Source organism: Channa argus, chromosome 9 (assembly GCF_033026475.1).
Source record: "Channa argus isolate prfri chromosome 9, Channa argus male v1.0, whole genome shotgun sequence".
NCBI lineage: Eukaryota > Metazoa > Chordata > Actinopteri > Anabantiformes > Channidae > Channa > Channa argus.
Genome location: NC_090205.1, coordinates 20,679,348 through 20,699,196, shown reverse-complemented (window position 1 = coordinate 20,699,196; position 19,849 = coordinate 20,679,348). Strand labels below are relative to the sequence as shown.

The 19,849-nt window shown below is 38.0% G+C and overlaps 1 protein-coding gene across 10 annotated transcripts in view; it reads left to right on the top strand.

Moving 5' to 3' along the window:
* lrp1bb (low density lipoprotein receptor-related protein 1Bb) overlaps window positions 1-19,849 on the top strand; it is a 241,578-nt gene that overhangs the window by 150,697 nt on the left and 71,032 nt on the right. For all 10 annotated transcript variants that reach the window (XM_067516516.1, XM_067516507.1, XM_067516512.1 and 7 more), the window contains 10 exons: window positions 3,956-4,120; window positions 4,471-4,715; window positions 9,867-9,998; window positions 10,252-10,479; window positions 11,236-11,410; window positions 11,667-11,761; window positions 14,687-14,836; window positions 19,031-19,171; window positions 19,280-19,405; window positions 19,576-19,707. In XM_067516516.1, coding sequence (XP_067372617.1) covers window positions 3,956-4,120; window positions 4,471-4,715; window positions 9,867-9,998; window positions 10,252-10,479; window positions 11,236-11,410; window positions 11,667-11,761; window positions 14,687-14,836; window positions 19,031-19,171; window positions 19,280-19,405; window positions 19,576-19,707 — 1,589 coding nt within the window. The remainder of the gene's footprint in view (window positions 1-3,955; window positions 4,121-4,470; window positions 4,716-9,866; window positions 9,999-10,251; window positions 10,480-11,235; window positions 11,411-11,666; window positions 11,762-14,686; window positions 14,837-19,030; window positions 19,172-19,279; window positions 19,406-19,575; window positions 19,708-19,849) is intronic.

Below are 19,849 nucleotides of genomic sequence, written 5' to 3'. Positions count from 1 at the left end.
AGATTACTTTCTTTTTCTTTATTTGTTTTTTTAAGTAATTTTGTTTGTACTTTTTAAGCTCTTAAGATTTATTGAGCGATACATGTTTTATGAAGGCTTGTGGTTAGCACATTACAGTTTATCATAATTATCAGGCATTTTGCTATTTGTAGTTTGTAGTTAACCAAAAACAAGCACTGAGATGAATTTCTCTGTTGGCACAGTCTTAAATTTGTGATTCCATTGTTTGGTTTATAGTGACACTATTTTATTTTAGTTTTATTCACTTTGTCAGTGGCTAATTAAACTCATTGTGGCTCTGATTGATTGATTGATTGATTTGTACAGCTTGACTTTAGTTGCTCATATTCTGTTGTGGTTGACATTATTTAAACAGAGAATTTCATGAAATAAAGTGTATAATTAATTCTTTAATGTTCTGACAAGACTGTCTTCTGCTGTCACCCAAGGCAATTTTGGCCTTCTATTTAGACTGTGTTTACATCTGATGGACATTGTTCAATGTGCTATCACACTGATTTTCTCTTCTAAACAAATCACGTAAAATCATTTTTTATAAAGTGAGTCATGAGGTTCCTTTTAGTACCTCTGTGATATATATATATATTGAAACCAGATGTTTACATACACAATATAAAGATACTTTTTTCTCACTGTATGACATCAGACTAAGCTTTTCCTGTTTTAGGTCAGTTAGGATTATAACAATTATTTCCATTTGCGATAATGTGATAATTTTTTTTATTACTTTATTCGAAGACAGAAGTTTAACTACACTAAGATTACTATGACTTTAAACAATTTGGAAAAGCCCAGATCAGGATGTCATGTCTTTAGGAAGCTTCTGATTAATTTTTAGGGCACACCTAAAACACGCTGCTTCATTTTGTGACATCATGGGAAAATCAAAAGAAATCAGCCAAGATATCAGGAAGAGAATTGTGGACCTCTTCAAGTCTTGTTCAACCTTTGGTACAATTTCCAGATGCCTAAAGGTGCCATTTTCATTTGTTCAAACAATTATATACAAGTATAAACACCATGGGAATGTCCAGCCATCATACCGCTCAGGTAAGAGATGGGTTCTGTGTCCCAGAGATGAACGTGCTTTGGGGCGAAATGTGCGTATCAACCCCAGAATAAAGGCAAAACAACTTTTGAAGATGCTGCGTGAAGCTGGTAAGAGAGTGTCATTATCCCAAGCGAGGCCACTTAGCGAGGAAGAAGCCATTACTCCAAAAGCAACATAAAAAAGCCATATTACATCTTGCAAATGCACACAAGGGACAGAGACCTTAATTTCTGGAGGCATGTCCTGTGGTCTGATGAAACTAAAATTGAACTGTTTGGCCATAATGACCTTTGGAGAAAAAAGGGGAATCCTGCAAGCCTGAGAACACCATCCCAACTGTGAAGTATGGGGGTGGCTGCATCATGTTGTGGGGTTGTTTTGCTGCAGGCGGGACTGGTGCACATCACAAAATAGATGGCATCATGAGGAAAGAACATTGTGTAGACATATTAAAGCAACATCTTAAGACATCAGCCACGAAGTAACCACAATTGGGTCTTCCAAATGGACAATGACCCTAAGTATACTGCGAAATTAGTTACAAAGTGGCTTAAGGACAACAAAGTAAATGTTTTGGAGTAGCCATTACAAAGATCTTAATCCTATAGAAAATTTGTGTGCAGAGCTCAAAAGGTGTGTACGAGTAAGGCAACCTACAAACATCAGTTGTCAAGCATCAGTTCTTTCAAGAGGAATAGGCAAAAATATCAGCAAACTATTGTGAAAAGCTTGTGGAAGGATATCCAAAATGTTTGACCCAAGTCATAAAGTTCAATGGCAATGATACCAAATCTCTCTCATTATTATGGCATTTAGCAAATAGAAATAATTAAAGAATTTCTAATAGAACTAAAACAGGAACCTTTCTGTCTGATTTTTAATGTCAGTGAGGAAAAAAAAAGGTCATGTGTCTTTTTAACCAGTGTATGTAAACATCTGGTTTCGACTGCAATATGCTTTTTCTTGGCTTTTGCATATTGTTTTAATATAAAGTGCAGGTGAGAATTCTCATCTAGCAGCCGCTGCTTTTAGTCAGTGAAAAGTGATACTGACAAATTTAAAATATTTAGGGGGAGCTGAGTGGGGTAGTAAAAAAGCACGGCAGAGACTTGCCTTGGATGGACTTCCCAGCAGTAATTCTAGGTGCCCAGCAGAGTGTCTACTCGCTGGTTAAGGTGCAGTGGGTGGGGAAGGTGGGGATCTGGACAGTAGGTCATGATGCTTTATGTACCTGAAAGAGTGATAACCGTGTACAAGGATGCTGTAGTCTTTGTACCATTGCATGCATGGCTTGTTTACGTTGTATTAGTTTTAAGAACGGTTTGAAACTAAGCTAAATACTTCTGGAACAGCACAGGGTTGTGCAAAGGCATTGAAAGTTCTTTCATCATAACTGTGTTTTGGTTTGCCTTGTAAGGGTCATGATTGAGACTTATTCCCATTGGTACACACTGAAACACTGCGGCAGCTTGAAAACAATAGCTTTATTAGTGCACTAAAGTGTGTGCAGCCTAAGAGCCTGACCCTGCATGTTGAGAGTTTGTTATTTCTGCATGCTTGTCCCTTGTAGTGTTCTTTGTTTCATGGTCTGCAGGAAAGCGGTTTGACTCGCCTGAAGCCGGTTCACAATAATCTGCGTCACATTCTCCCTATTCATGCAAATCTGGCTCGTAGGCCTCTTGCTGTCTTGCTAATCCCGAATGTATGCAGTTTTTGCATAAAAAAACAAAGAAACAAACTCTCTTAGAGACTACATCCAGGTTCTTTTCACTTTAATAGATCTGTGTATTGATTCACTAAATATACAAGCTAATTAAATCCCTACAGTAACTACGTAACTTGCTAATAGTTGACATAAGCAGCTGTTTACTTCCTCTGAGAAACAATGCAGTGCTAGAAGTACATTTAGAAGATTTCCTGCTTTTCATTTACACAGGATCTGGCATTTTTTAGATGATGTATTTTGGTGCAAATTATTTGGAAAAACTGAATTATTTCTCTCCGCTGTCGGTGTGTTGCTACTATTTCACATTTGTTTTGTGCCTTGGATTAATGCATTTGAGAACTAGCCAGTGGTTGTATACTCAGGCCAGTATATTTGAGATTAAAGCAAAACCCAGACATTTCTAAAATCAATTTAAGACTCTTAAGAAATGAGTAATCTGCTCTTGCACTCTCTCCTATACTCATTCGCATTTGGGAGGATGACTATGTTTTATGGCTGTGCAGAGTAGGATTAATGGGTGCTTTTGGTGCCTAAAGGCGCATTTCCATTCCAGGGCAATAATTCTAATTTAATTACTTGAATCCACTCAAAGGAGTGGGTCATTGATCAGGGAGGCCTTATCAAGGGAATAAGGCTATTGATCTGGACAAGGATATTTCTTCCTAACACTGTTTGGTTGTCGTCAGTATGTGATTTAAGCTTGAGCACCCACTTTCTTGCTTGTACTAGCTGACTTTGTCGACCAGGGCAGGGCATACTGTAAGTGATGTGTCTGGGTTGGAGTAAGACTCTGGATTCTGTAGATGGTCACATCAATGACATTTTCAGGCCTCATTGAGCTGTGAAAAGAAGTAATGAAACAGATGGTCTCCCATTTCAAGGCCTGTTTTGTCATTGAGAGCTGCACTGGATCGCTGGTGTTCATGGGCAGGTATCAGCACGACTGGTGCCTGTGTTAATACATGCAGTTACATGCAGTTAAAAGCAGAACATTTATACAATCTTATTTTTAATTTCTTTTTTTGTGGTGTAATAAAACTGAATGTTTGCATCTGGTGATAAATTCTACCAACCTTTTTGAGAGATTTTGTTTGTTTATTGTGACATTTCTATGAAAGAACAAACTAATTGTTGCCTTTTGGGGGTTTTTCTCCAAGGATTCTCTTCTGGACTGACTGGGATGCTACTTTCCCCCGAATCGAGGCAGCCTCAATGAGTGGAGGTGGTAGACACATTGTGTTTAAAGAAATGGAAATTGGTGCCTGGCCTAATGGACTCACTTTGGATCATCTGGAAAAGAGGATTGTCTGGACAGATGCACGGTATGCCATTAGAGTTTCCATGTTGTGTGCAGAAGTATTCACACCTTTTAGAACTCTTGGAACATGCATGAACGTTATACACTGCACTAGATTTACCATTTTCTCAGTAATAATTTTATTGGAATCACCATTTTCCCAGTGGCCATTAAATAATGGAGGACATGTAATATTTAGAGATCTAAGTACAATTTCCATCTTTGGTTTTAAGTGGGTATTGAACAATTTAATAGTTCCATCAGTGGCGTGGCGGGTTACACTTTGATCTTTCTACTTTCAATGTTCCCTTTCAATGCATTTGAAAAGCAATTTAAACTTTAGTATGGCCCTCTGTGTTGATCCCTTTTGAACAGCTCCGACGCCATTTTCTCTGCACTCTATGATGGTAGTGGGGTCATTGAGATCCTCAGAGGCCACGAATACCTGTCCCATCCCTTTGCTGTCTCTCTATTTGGGGGCAATGTCTACTGGACTGACTGGAGGACGAATACTTTGGCAAGAGCCAATAAGTGGACTGGGCAAAATGTCACAGTCATCCAGAAGACAAGTGCTCAGCCTTTTGACTTGCAGATCTTCCACCCCAGCAGGCAGCCACAAGGTAAAAACAAAGAACTTGTTTTACTCTCACTGCTAAAAGTGACCGACTCAACAAACACAATTCACTTTGCATTCACATGGGTAACCCGGCCGAAGTCCGCTTTCTTGAGTAAGCCGATTACTTAACTGTCTTCTAAATGACAAACATGTTTTCTGTAAGTAGCGGATTAGAGAAACTTTAATTCCCTTAGTAGATATATGGAGGAGAAAGCTTATTGCCGATGTGCTACACGTTTACATGGATTTATATTAACCAGGTTACTACACTGCAGGTAAACTTGTTTCCAGGTTCCCCACCAAACCAAGTTTGTCTGAGTAACCAGATCTACAAGTATAAAACATTTCTATGTTTTGCTTAAGGAAAACTCATCGTTGTCATAATTATATCTGCATAAATCATCATCAGGATTCTATTATAACTATGCCAGTGGTTACTCATTTTAATGGGAGTTTGTACAAAACAGAAATGTGAGATGAAAACCTCTTGTCATGTTTGTGTAAATTTATTCAGCACCACTTCGACTAATTCTGACCTTCAGCTTGTAAAGACTAAGAATTAGCATTCAAAGCAGATCAAGACCGTGACTGTAATTAAAAAATTTCAAGAACAGTAATTATTTTATTTTGGATAGTTTATTTTAAAGCTTGCACACAAAAAAGGGGAAGCTTAAAGTGCAATGTCATAACACTGTATGATCCTCCAGAATGTATGTAACTCCAGGTTGAGTTTGGCTGTAACGCTTGAGTATTACTGAATACTGACAGATGACACATTATCTTTTAAAAAGAACATATGCTCATGTAGCAGCAGGAATAAGAAAGATCATAATGGAATCAATTCCAGCTTCTGCTTTTGTTTGTCCTGTCAATCAACAAGCATTTGTTTGTTTGAAAAAGTACTCATGCAGAGAATTAATAGCACTTCTGAATGTTGTTCTCTGAATTTAAATTCCTATAAGACAAAACTTTGTTAGTTTCTTTACTCATTTTACACTCTTTTTTTTTTTTTTTTTTTTACTTTTTACTCCGTTTTAATTAGAATAAAACACACTGCAGCATGAGAATCTCATCCACCAATTAATAATTGCTGCATATCTAATAATAAAATTAATGTGTAACATGAATAGAGTGTTGCGATGACAGGAATTTCTCAAAATAGTTCTGAGACTTCATTAATGTTGCCAGCTATTGTCCAGACAGCGCTTCTGAATCTTTAAGTGTCACAGACGAATAGGTAATCAATTTTGTGAGAAACTAAGTAAGCCAAAACTCTGACCATGAAATTGCACTGCTGATGTGCTGTCTGACAGAATGCCTATATGTTTAAGCCAATTTTCATGAGAAGCAAATCAGCCTGCAACATCCAGTGCCAAGCCTAAATTAAATAGCATAGAATCTGTTTTTAATTCATGTTGTCATTTTCTTCCCCCGTAAATAGTTCATTTCAAATTGATGTTTGATTTATTAGTAAAGCAGATCTGCCAAAATCAAACGCTAGATTATGGATTAATTTGGCCGCGTGTGCCGAAACCAGCATATTGATGGAGCAGCCTCCACCACAGTTGCCTTGTTTTTCATTGCCAAGTTCCAAAGTATCAGTCTCTAAACTTTCTTCCTTACAGAGCTACCAGCTTTAAATGGGCATTATTACATGTGCTAATCGGGTTTACATCTATTTAGTGATTTCATTGCTTCTCTCCAGTGTCCCACGAGTTAATTTGCTTGTTTCCTTCCTGTTGCTGCATTTTCATGACTGTTCACCATAGATAAGTGTGAGCAAATGGGACTGCTTTCCCAAAGAAGACAGTGAGCGTGTCTAATCCTATTCGAAAGAGCTCATCAGGGGGAGGCGGCTGTTATCCACTCTAACTAGAACCAAGGCCTTGAAGATGTGATGCTCTATTCGACCTCGAACATCTGGACCAGAGAAAAAGATGGGAGGAAGAGCGATGAAGAACTGAACAGCAACATGCCGCTTGTTCAGTTGGTGCCACAGCAGTGCTCCACTGGAGGCATAAACAGTCTGTCAATACACTGTGTGTCATTTGAAAAGCAAGGCAGTGTTTCAACACCAGAATGGGTAACAAGCATTTGCAAATTACAGTAGGTGGCAGATTGGCAGCCCCAAGGGCTGACTCTTATAGCAGATAATTAGTTGATTATAGACAGAGAATTACAAGATAACATATATTCATTGGCCTATTTTAAAAAAACAATATATGGCACCAAAAATAACAACTTTACAAATTTCTCATTTCAGCTGGTGGGTGGACTATCCTGTAATATCTCGGTGTTTACTTTTATTCTGATATCAGCACAATGGAGTCTCCAGTACAACTACATAGCCCATCTTGTTCTCTTTGTATTTATCATGTTCCCTTAAGTGAATAAGGGAGAAAAGGCGGTGGAGCTGGGGATAATTCAGTTGGATCTTTTTCTACTGCCATTACTGTTATGCTGAATGTGGGCTTTACATAAACAATGTGAGATTTATGCCATTTAAACATGCTGTTATTTGCAGGCAGGCAACCCACACTGTAATTGCGTCAGCGATATTACCATGACAAATGTAATGGGGTTTGAAACAAATAAGCATAACAAATATACTGTAGGTCTCTTAGTGAAAGTAATCGCTAAATTGTATCATCACCACACTTGCTGTTAAATATGACTCCCGGAGCATTTTCTCTTATTTTTTGGGAGCACAATCATTTCCACTGCTTTGGCATAACGTAGCAGTGGACTTTGTAGCAAAATATGTGAGAGTTCAGAGGAAACAACAAAACTTGGCTCTGTTGTTGCTTGCTGCCATCCCTCAAGAGCATGATTCCGGTAAATACACTGCTGTTGTGATGTCTGCCTATTACCATACTGAGTCAACTGGGTGCTGTTTCCTGCTCGCAGGAACACAGTTGCTTTGCGTGTCTTAAATAAGCCGCACTTGTGAGGCAATGCATAGCACTGACATGAGTCATTAAGTGTAGATGGAAAATGTGAAGTTTTTGATGTGATTACAGCATGGTGGTAAATAACTAAACCGTGGATGACTTTCTGTACTTTTCTTGAGGTGACTCAATATAAATAGAGTAGAGAAGGAAAGTGATGACAACAAACTCGTTTAAACCAGACATGCGTTATGTGTAACTCACACGATATGTTTGAATGTGCTAACTGCTCACATTTAATCAAAATTATGGAGCATTGTTGGCAAAAAGGACATTAGAATAACAAGTGGAAAATAAGTAATATGGAGTCTCAGATGGCAGGGTGATGTGGACATTATTGTGCCTCTGGGTATTCTTCAGCATGCCAATCAGCCATTGTTGCAAAATTTACCTTGATTTCAAAATCTGCTGGGTGTGAGAGTATCGGGGCTAAAAGATGTGGAAGTTTAGCTTGTGCAATTCTGTTGGAAAATGACAGCAGTTTAGTGTCTGGATATTCTATTACCCTATAGTAAAAGGGTAATTGAGATAATGTCACCCATAATTCCAAAGAAAGTACAAATAGTAAACACTATAATACATCTTTAACAATTTTAGACCCAACTAAACAAGACCAATCTAAAAAGCAAAGCATGGTTATGAAATGAGATCAGATAAAGATCAGTAAAAATCCCCATAACTGTTCCAAACCCAACAATTTCCCTTGTGTTTAAAAAGAGTCCTGCTGCTTTATGTATTACACATATCTTCCCTACTCTCATTGTGAGGTTTTTGTTTCTTTATCTTCAGAACTTTCATGGTTTCATTGTTTTTGCTTTTACTGTTAGAAGACAAGTACAATATTATAATGATGCTTGTTTTCAGCAGTGCTTTTGTTGTCGCATAATGGCAGGGCTGTAAATATCTTTTTTTATAGGCCAGTCTGTAATGCTGTCAGACTACCTGAGTTTTAGAGTGCTCACATTTAGCATTAAGTTTGCCATCTCAGCTCTCTGTGTAGCCCTTTATGAATCTTGCTAGATCTGGTTCCTTGTTCCCCTCTGAGATCTCAGTCATTCTCTTGTTAATTATGCCTCCCTGTAAAAAGGTTTACTGTAGCTGTACTTGCGTAGATGTTCAAACTCGGCTGCCTCAGAATGTTCTGTGTTTCATTTCATGGATTAATCTAATTTGAAATAACACGTTCTGGGCCTCACACACAGCCACAGCTGCTGCCTTGACTTAGTGTTCACGCATGGTTTGACTGTTAAAAGCATCAGAGCAGTTTATCTTTGTGTCTCAAAGCCACTTTTGTTGATACCATCCTCCAGGCTGCAACTGCAAATCAGAATCCACGGTCTGTGGAAGTCCTGCAGACAGTGATGCTGGATGGAGGTCGGCGTAGAAGTTTTGGTGGCAGATCAATATTTCCCTGTTACTGAACTGGATATAAGAGGGCAGAGCCTAGAGCAGACAATGGAAAACCCGGCAGATACTGCAGCCAGGTCCAAAGGTGAAGGGCTGAAGTGAAGATAATTACTGTAAGAGCAGAAGTTGTAGTGAAAATACACAATGCTTTAAATAGAAGTGGACATTTTGTTGCTTACTATAGTGTTGCTGAAGAAACTTGTTTTTTTGGCAGATTACCAAGACTTCACTGTTATCATCTCTACCCTGGATATTAATTTGTTTTAGGATTGATTTTAAGACTTTATTGATTACTTTTGCAGTTTTTTTCATGGTCAGGCTTTACCTGTGCACAACCCGAGGTCTACAGAAAAGAACATACTGAACAACATATTGTTCTTGTGTCTAGAGTTTAAGGGGTCTAGAGGAGATTGTGTTTTTTCTTTTAGAGCATCCAACCTTATCTCAAATGACCTGTGAAAAAATGTCACACCACTTCATCTTTTAAATTACTTCTAAAAATGTGTTTTTACTAATTAAATCCTATATATATTATATATAATAAATATAATATTTTTGTAATGATGTCTAACTTTTGATTATATTCCAGTATGTCTATTAAAGCACTATATCAAGTTGGGTTGTAAAGGTGTTAAACTAATAAACTTTAACATTGTATAGTACCATGCTGTCTGTTCTGTTCTTTTATATTCACATCCAGTAATTATCATTTTTTATCTCTTTGCTTGTCATCCTAATTTCTAACGCTGATTATTCTTATAAACCCCATTTTTCTCTCTCATTCCTTCTTTCAAAATTAGCCTCTAACCCATGTGAAGAGAATGATGGACGTGGTCCCTGTTCACATCTGTGTCTCATCAATTACAACCGCACTGCATCCTGCACCTGTCCACACCTTATGAAGCTTTCATCCAACAAACAGTCCTGCTTTGGTAAGGAAGAACACATTTTTCATCTACTATGCTTTTGTGCTATTGTAGCGCAGTGAAAGAAAAAATATAAAACTGTGTAATTATAAGATATGTTAACAATGGGGGAGTTGTTTCGTTACAACTGAATTTGTTCTTTTTACAAGAAATGGTACATTTATTACACAGCTATTGTCACAACTTCAACTGTATCTGACAACAAAGTTCAGGCAAGCTGCAATTTCTTGAATGAATGATTTTTTAAATATCTCACCAGCATTGAAAAGATTCCTCTTGTTTGTGCGCCGGTCTGAAATCCGCGGTGTGGACATTGAGAATCCTTACATGAACGTCATGACGGCACTAACGGTGCCAGACATTGATGATGTAACTGTGGTGGACTATGATGCCCAGGAGGAGAGGATCTACTGGGCTGATATCAAAACTCAAACCATTAAAAGAGCCTTCATCAATGGCACACAGCTGGAGACCATCATTTCTGCAGGTGGGTGCATTTCAGACATCAATAAATAAATAAATAAATAAATAATTTAAAAGTCTAAACTGTGCCTGATACGCACTGGTGCATGTGTGTATTAACTAATGATTGTCCATGTTGAAAGGTGAGTGAAAAGGCAGAACACAGTGACAATAAACATGCTGCTGTTGCAGCTTTTTTTAAACATGTTGCTGGCATCAAATTTAAAATTTGCATATAATTAAAAAAACAATCAAATTGCAGAGTTTCAGCATTTCATTTAGCTCTCTGTACTCTTTTAAATCAACAATAGGTTTTAAATAATTTGCAAATCATTCCATTGTCTTTTTAATTAGGTTCCACACAGGAACTTTTTGTAAACACAATTAGGCACTTGAGTTACAGCCTGTGAGTCAAACTTAGTGTGTGAATTTGTCAAATCATCTGGGTTGTTAGCAAAGCCCCTGTTTGGTGATTATTTAGTGCTGATGCTTGCTGTTAAAAAGTCAATCATCTGGTCAGACCAGTTTTTGCAAACTAATTTTAATTCCATGAGCTAAAATGTTTAGTGTCTACAAATGAGTTTTAAATACTACAGGGCCTGTAGTATAATTTATTAATTTAATTTTCATTAGTGACTCTACTGCCCCTTAAAATAAAAGTAAGCACACTCCACTGCTGGACTCCATATTAACTTGCTTTGTCTTAAGAAGGTCATTCATACTGTCCTCTCCTTATGGAAGACGTAAAAGAGTTACATTAACTATGCTTATTTCCTGACAGACATAGTCAACTGCCGCAGTCTGGCTTTAGACTGGCTTTCCAGGAACTTATACTGGCTCAGCTCGGAAAATGACGAGTCACAAATCAATGTGGCCCGCTTTGATGGGTCCCTGAAGACCTCCATCATCCATGGTATTGATAAACCAAGGTGCCTTGTAGTGCACCCTGCCAAGGGGTAAGTAGATTATAACTGTCTGTGCACTTCATCAATACTCAATAAATTTTATTAGGAAGTCAGACTTGTACAAAAGTGGCATCAGAGCTTGAGCTTCACATGTTTACAGATTGATAGGTGGCACAAAATATTTAGATTTAGATTTATTTTTTTAAGTTTAATTATAGAATAATAACATTGATTTGTTGTAGTGGTAAACATGTGACATGTTACCTAATTTGATTACTACTTTATCACCTCACATCTGCACACACAGGAAAATCTACTGGACAGATGGTAACACCATTAACATGGCCAACATGGATGGAAGTAACAGCAAGGTCCTCCATCAGAATCAGAGGGATCCTGTAGGTCAGTATGAAACCTCCTGGGGGCTGAAATAGACTTACAACTTCACTGCACCTCAAATGTAACAAAAACTAGTAAATTGTTTCTTTTCTTTTTTTTTTTTTTTACATTTAATCATGTTCTGCTGGTTTAGTTCCCACAAAGTGAGTGTGTTTAGGTATATGCCTCCATTTGATGTGATCTAAATGTGAATAACCGTATATCGCATGGTTTACATTTTTGAGTTGTGTAGCCTACTGTCTGGGAGGGTGTGTGATAGCTAACTGCAAACATCTTGGTACAACAGCAAAAGAAAGCAAACCCAGGTAATTTGTTAGTTTTGTTTGGTTATAGATTCAATTTATGGTAATTTAATTTAATTACATTATCCAGCATCAACAGCTGTGCTGTTGTTTGCACCCATTTGCATCAGTGTTCACTTGATTCCACATTCATTTGAAGTAATTCCTGCATTGAACCGTAATTTGATAAGGATAACCTGATAAAGGCATTTAACTCAAAGTTGTACTGATCTCACTAGCCTTAATTTGTTTAGAATAAATGTATTTCTCTGCATGTACATGCATTGATTTTTACAAACAAAATGAAATGGCATGATCATATCTGCTGACATTTTCCCTGTTTTTACAACATCAACAACCATCATAAAGAAAACTCACCTCCACCGTGGTGTCGTTAACCAGCAACTTCAAAGAAAGCCACCGGACTTAGGTGTTAAAGTGTTGAGGAACCAGGCATTGCCAGACTGGTAATGTGCTAATACACGGAGGTTAAAGGAGAAGGTTCAACAATAGTGAGGTGCCCATATGAACACTGAAAGAATTTGTACCTCTGTAACCTTGTTCCAGTAAATAATGGCCATGAACAGAAAAAGTATATATTTAAAGCTAATATGAAGCTTAGGCAGTTTGATTTCTAAAATCAAGTGAATACCTTCCAAATATAATAACATTTCACTTTACAAATTACGTCTTTGAGTTTTCCTAAAAACTAAAATTCTTTTTGCATTGAACTGTGGATGTTGGCTCCCATCAGTTACTGTACATTAAAATCTTTTGAAATCATCATCATTACAGTAAAACAACTAGGCACAAGACAGTTGTTTTAAGATTTGAAAATCTGGAAACCTATCCAACAATTTCATATATACAATTACAGTTGCCACATCACTTATGTAATTATAAATGAACGTTTCAGTAAGCAAACCTGTTTCCATCATCCCACAATGCCATATCCACAATTGGCTGTTGTACCCTACAGCTCTTTGGAATGATTTAACTGTGCTTCCTGTGTCCATCTGGCAACAGCTGCTTTCCACTTTGCGTGATGGGGTCTTATATTCAAGTTCAACGATTGCACACCACTGATATGTCACCTTTCACAATCTGAACAATTCTCTAGCAGTGCTCAAAGGTCTTTATGACTAAAATGATTATTTTTTTCTTCAAATTGTTGAAACATCTTTTTACACACACATGGCTATGCAGATTTTTGAATTTTCTCGGCTCCAATCAATTTACTTTTTATTTATTTATGCTAGAGGTTTATAATTCTAGACATGAAAATACTTTGTACACATACTTTGCGTACAGTAATTAAGAATGTGTACTTTTGGCCAGCTAATGTTTAGGTTCAGCTTATGGTACAGTATGTGTAGAGTAGCTGTCTAACTGGAAGTGGATTGTAGTACTGCAAAGCAATCAGTGCACAGTGGTTTGATGTGCTCTGCTGTGGTGCGCTGACACGAAAAGGAGTGATCAAAGTCAGATCTTTTCATTGGTGTGTCACTGCATTAGGTGGGCCTGAATTCCAACTAGTCTCTATTTGGCAATATTTATGTAAGTATAGGGTAAAGATAGTTTCAGTATTTTAAATAGCAATCTGGCCTAACTCACATAACACACTCTTCCCAAAAAGATAATATATTCTACAATTTGTTAAGACTACTGACTTTAGCAACTGTTTTAAACGGATACTTTAGGATATTTTAATTATACTGCACTTTTTGTACTGTACTATTATAGTAACACTGTTCCAATGAAGCTGGCTCAAGAGAGCAACTGTAGCTTGATTTAGCAAACGCAGTCAGCTGGTCTTTATCTCTAGTAGCTGTTGTCACACAGCTCAAGGTCACACCCTGTTTGTCACACAAAACAGCACCATTGATTTCACTGTATATCTTCACTCTCTCGGGCTTGTCGACAATTTCGGTAGCAGAGCATACTGTATTCCACTGGCTTCATTTCTGATTATGAGCCAGACCTGGGGACAAGAGTAAATTAATGATGCATTGTGACTGCGAATCTCTGCCAGACATAATTCCAACACATGGTGGGAGACGGTGAGATATCCAGAGGCCCGCAATTGAAATTGCTTTCATTTCCTACCATTAAAAGTGGTATTCTGTGAAAAACCATCATGTCAGCCAGGAAATGGTTTCAAAAGCACTCAGTATCATTTTTGTTAATTTTTTTATGCCAACTGGAGTTGTTATAAATAGATTCTCTACAAATATGTTCCAACAAACATCAAATGCATTAACACTTTGTATAAACCTGCACTCACCCAAATGCATAGTAGAATATATAATACATACTGTAGTACCACAGTTTTATAATGCGTTTTTGCAGTCTTAAGTAAGTCAAAAATAATCATATTTGGAATTTGCATTTCTAACAGTAAAGCACAATAAAGGGTTAAGAAACCTTTAATTTTTGACATTTGTTATAGATTTCAAGGTCCACAGCAGTGATCTTGTAATATTATATATGTTTATGTTTGTATGAGTTTGTTATACTTGTATTAACTATTGTAAATGTTTGATGAGGGGCTTGGCTAAAAATATTAAATATTCTCTTTTGAAGTCAAGTTTGTTGTCGTAGCATTAGCACTAACCCGGTGTTCTCCATTCACCTGTTGTCATCTCAGGTCTCTCCATAGACTACACTGCCAACAAGCTGTACTGGATAAGTGCGGCCAATGGCACTATCAACAGGTGCAATCTGGACGGCAGTGGGCTGGAAGTGCTGGAGACTCTAAAGAGGCAGCTAGCCAAAGGCACAGCTCTGGCCGTGATGGGTGAGTGGAGCTTGTCACAAGTGCATCAGATTGCCTCTGGGGATTAGTCAGAGAGTGTGGAGGGATTACATGTTTAACCAGTTAAGTGGTTGTAGAATGGAGCCATTTAGACAGTCTTAGCAACAGTTGTGCTTCACTTTGTGTGAAGTAGCAGGGGCATTAGATAATTAAAACACAGCACAGCAGTGATTGATGATTGATTTTCTCGCCCCTTTCGTAATGAAAAGAGAGGAGGATGTTCATTACGTGTTGATTCTTCCTATCAGTGCTGAATCCAATGTGTAACACCATCCATCAACTCATAGGTTCATTTAGAAATCTCCTGAAATCTAAGTCAGCATTGTGTGGGAGAAATCAATGTAGTTTGTGAGATATGGGTTTGCTGAATGGTTTTGTCTGTTTTTATTTTGTTTTATATCTTATTTTATTACATATATAAGCAACAAATAAGATCATATGCAGATTGGCTTCTATTTATCAGTTAAGCCAATAGTGCAGCTATATGTTTGAATACACACACATACACACATAGATGGATGGATGGACAGATAGATAGATAAACAACAAAATCTTCCTCATTTATTATTTTTAAAAGACAAGAATTTGAATTTTAAATTGTCTCACTTCCACATTGCTTCAGTCTTGATTGGGAAGCTTCCCAGTGAGCTATGTGAATGGTTTTCGCTTGCCAATATTGGTAATGAGAAGGGAGCAGACATACGGTGCGTGTGTGTTTGTGTGTCTGTTTGTGTCTAGACCAAAGTGGATATTTTTTAGAGGAAAAAATACATTTAAGAGTGTTGTTAGGATGATGCTTTGTGTTCTTGAAGCATGTTATTAGTCATGGCAGGCCTTTGTTTCCTGTGTGGTGGGTATCTGTCAGCATGTGCAGAGAGTATTAATTACACCGGTGTACAGTAGAATAACACATCAGCAGCAGGATGGAAACCACACTGTTGGTTAGCTGTTAGCATTGTGCTGCTCCAAGCCACGTGCCTTTTTGTTTGTTTTTTTACATGCATTTCCTACTGTTTGCCTATGGATGACTGTTTCTTATATGGAGACTTCATTATTGCATTTCACAAATGGGAGATAGAATGCTGGCTGACATAGACTAATGGCTTGGTTCCTGCACAGTAGCACATACAGCAAAACAGTGAAATGATGTCTGCGAGTCTCCATCAATCACAATTAATGACATTTTGTTATGTTAAGGAAATTGTTTTGAATGGTAGAATGAACAACACTGTACTGTATTATTTTTGCACTTTGTTAAATGGAGGAATTTCACAGTGGTTCAGCATTATATTTGTTGCATGCTAATGGATTTCTATTATCAGTATGGAGGGGAGCAATTTAGTGGATTGTACACTTAACTTGAATTCATGCAAGCATGAAAGTGTATTTAATACTCATAAGAACTGTTTTAACAAAATATCACAGCTTTTGAAAGAGTCATTGCATGCGACAATTGGCTTCACCCACTGTTAGTATAAATTTAAAGTAAAAAGTAATTTTAAATAATTTAACCAAATTAATGTTAGAAGTATATATTTTACAGCACATTTGAATATCTTTTTACCCTATGATATGCATTGAGTGTAATGTTCATTATTTGGGTCTTGTGCCAGAACCACATTGTACAAATAGATTTGTTCTTGAAGAGTGAGTATAAGCAATTTTAGAGAATTTGTACAAATTTTGTCTTGGGTACAAACTGGATTCAAGAGTGAACCAGACCTCTCCTTTGAGCCGCCACCACTACTTATTGGTGATACGCATTAGAGAAAATGTACCTCCTGCACGTTTGTTATAGAAGTGTTCAGCAACGCATTCACAATATACACGATAAATTGCAGGCATGTCTGCAGAGATGTGAGTAATTGGGAGTTGTTGAGTCCTCTGCGAGAATGTAGCCAATCAGTAATAATTAAAATTAAACCAACAGTGGTTCTACTCAGTTCTCTGGTCGGTGGTAGCTTGATTGAACAGTTAGCCATGATTGAAGTGATTAATGTTATTCCAGAGCTGTGCCATACAAGGAAATCTTGCCAGGATCTGTAGCTTCCTCTCAGGTGAAAGGCAGTTTTGCAAAGGTTATCCTTCTACTGTGATAATCTGTGAAGTGGAGCACTCAGAGACAAATCAGATATTTTATCTTACCGAGGTGCTTGTGTTTCTTTTTGCTGTTTTTATTTTGTATGCATGTTGTAGTGATCCCTCCTGCTGGTTGTGAAAAGGTGTAATGAAGGCACTGTTATTTATACAGCATCCATCCTCTCAGGTTCTAGGGCTCTGTAAAAATTGGATTGGCTTGAGGGAAAGGTGAAGGCTTCTATTTAGAAGGTGTGCGAGATCCATCAGCCTTGACTTGCCTGGAATCAAACTAGCATTTGAGGTGGAAATTGAATATGATTTGCCCAAACCAAGCAATCCCAGCTAGCCAGCGGTCACCGTGGCATCAAATTAACACAGGGTGCAAAGCTAATCTAGGCTACCTGCCCTCCAGGGTCAAATGTTTGGTAGCATGCATATAGTCCATCATTCCCACTCATGGAAATGTGTCTGATTTGTGGGAATGAGTTTTTTTGTTTTGGTTAAGGATAAGCCTAAAGCTGTTAATGGGTGTGGGAATTCTGCTTCTATTTTACACAAATAAATCCGTTGTACATATAACAATTCTGCTACATTTTCTGATATAACATTTCTGTTTAGCATATTGACACAACATTAAAATTATACTTCTTTCATTTACATTAGGTTGCAGAAGGAGGGTGATACCCAACCCTAGGTTGAGTTCAATGGTACAGAAGACACAGTTTGAACAACTTAAATGACATTTCACTGAAAACAGCAGCACGGTGGTGGAGTGGTTAGCTCTGCCTATACAGTTAGGAGGTTGAGGGTTTTTTCTGTGTGGAGTTTGCATGTTGTCCCTGTGCCTGCGTGGGTTTCCTCCGGGTACTCTTGTTTCCCCCACAGTCCAAAAAATCCCCAAAGCAAAACAAAAAATCCATGCGGTGAATCTAAAATAGCTCGTAAGTGTAAATGTGAGTGCAATGGTTGTCTGTCTGTGTATCTCTCTGTGTTGGTCCTGGTAACCTGGGTGTACCACATCTCTGAAAACAGCGTCTTTGCACTTGATTGCTCTTTTTTATTTGCCCTTTGCCCTTTTAAATGCCCTTTACCTATGCATAAATATGAACTTTCAACGCACTGTACTAACATGCCTACTCATTTCCATGTCCTTTCAAAAAGGAGTGGAGATGGACATGACGTGATACGACGTCCATCTCCACCCCTTACAATGTCTGTTTTGAAGCGAGAGGAGCCACCTGACTGTTCTCCACTTTGCACTTCAGTGGGATTTTCAAATTGATAGTGACTGCCATAACTGTAGAGTGATAGAGAGTGGCATAAAGCCTGGAATGTGCATCAGTGATTTTTGCTGAGAACAGAGGTCGGGATTGGAAGATATTGTGGTGGATTCGAAGTGCCAGGATCAGACATCTATTGTGCATCACCCTTTTTTTTCCAAGACACATTTGTGATCACAATAGCACGACAACTGGAGCCTTTACTATTTCTGTCACTGCAGATTTTCATCGTGTAAAGAATAAAGAAAAAATTTACAACGATGCTGTTTCAGAATTTCTGAAAACGTTTGCATGTTAAATGCAGTAAATGCTTTAATAAATGTGTACTGTACAGTGCAGTACAGTCTACTGGATATTTTTTGATTAAAAGGGATGTTTGAGCATGCTATGTTAGATGTGTAGAAATGCAATTTAAAATCAGTTTTAGCTTTTTCATGGCAGCAAGATGCCCACTTGGTCAGCAGCAAGTGGGCGGTGCAGGGTGTTCCACTATTTAACCTCAAATAAGATCAGAGAATGTTTCATTTATTCAGGGGCTTTATGATATAAGAGTTCCAGTCTTTCTGTATTACAAAAGCTGAAGCACACTATTTGAACGTGGATTAGGTGATGAAGGGCAGTATTTGATTGTGGTGTAATGTTTCTGAAAGGCTTGTTTCACTTACAGCAATGTTCCTAAATTGCTGACTCAAGAAGAGAAAATGCTGCAGTTTTCGCTGATGAGCTGTTGCAAAAAGTGCAGTTTCTCATTGCTTTGGATGTTGACAGAATCTGTGTGTGTGGATATATTTTGAGAATGTGACGTTGATGATTACAGGTGGCAAACTTTGGTGGGCAGACGAGGAATCAGCCCAGCTGGGAACAGTTACCAAGAGAGACGGACGGAATGTTCTAATATTGAGAAACAAGACGAGTGGTGTTGTTCATATGAAGGTGTACGACAGGGAGGGCCAGAAAGGTAAGCAGACGCACACATATCAACAACACACAGATAAGGACTCACACTACCCACATACGCATATGGTACCTTATTCTTTGCCTTTCGATGCTTGTGCTTAACCTTCAGGAAGAAACCCGTGCCAAATCAACAACGGAGGATGCTCACAGCTCTGTTTGCCCACGTCTGAGAACACCCGGAGCTGCTCCTGCACGGTTGGCTACAATTTGCGTAGCGACCGCATGTCTTGTGAAGGCAAGTTTCCCAAATGCTTGTTGCATTTGTTGTTAATACGTTTCCATAAACATTTTCTTTCCCAAATTAAGATAACTTAAATACAGTGAATACCTTAGAATGTTTTTTGCTAAAGCTTCTTCACATTTAATGGCATTTGTAATTTGTAATGCTTTAATATTATTGTTTAGGTGTTGACTCTTTTCTGATGTATTCCATTCACGAGGGAATCCGTGGAATCTCTCTGGACCCAAACGACAACAGTGAAGCCCTCATGCCTATCACAGGAACGCTGTTTGCTGTGGGAGTTGACTTTCATGCAGGTACACAATGCACAGAGGGTTATTAGCTATTTAATCGGTGTTTGATATTGAGTAAAAAACAGCATGATTCCCGCGCCAAACATCTGAGTGGAGCATGGAAAAATCAAAAACAAACAAACAAACAAAAAACTTACTAGGTACT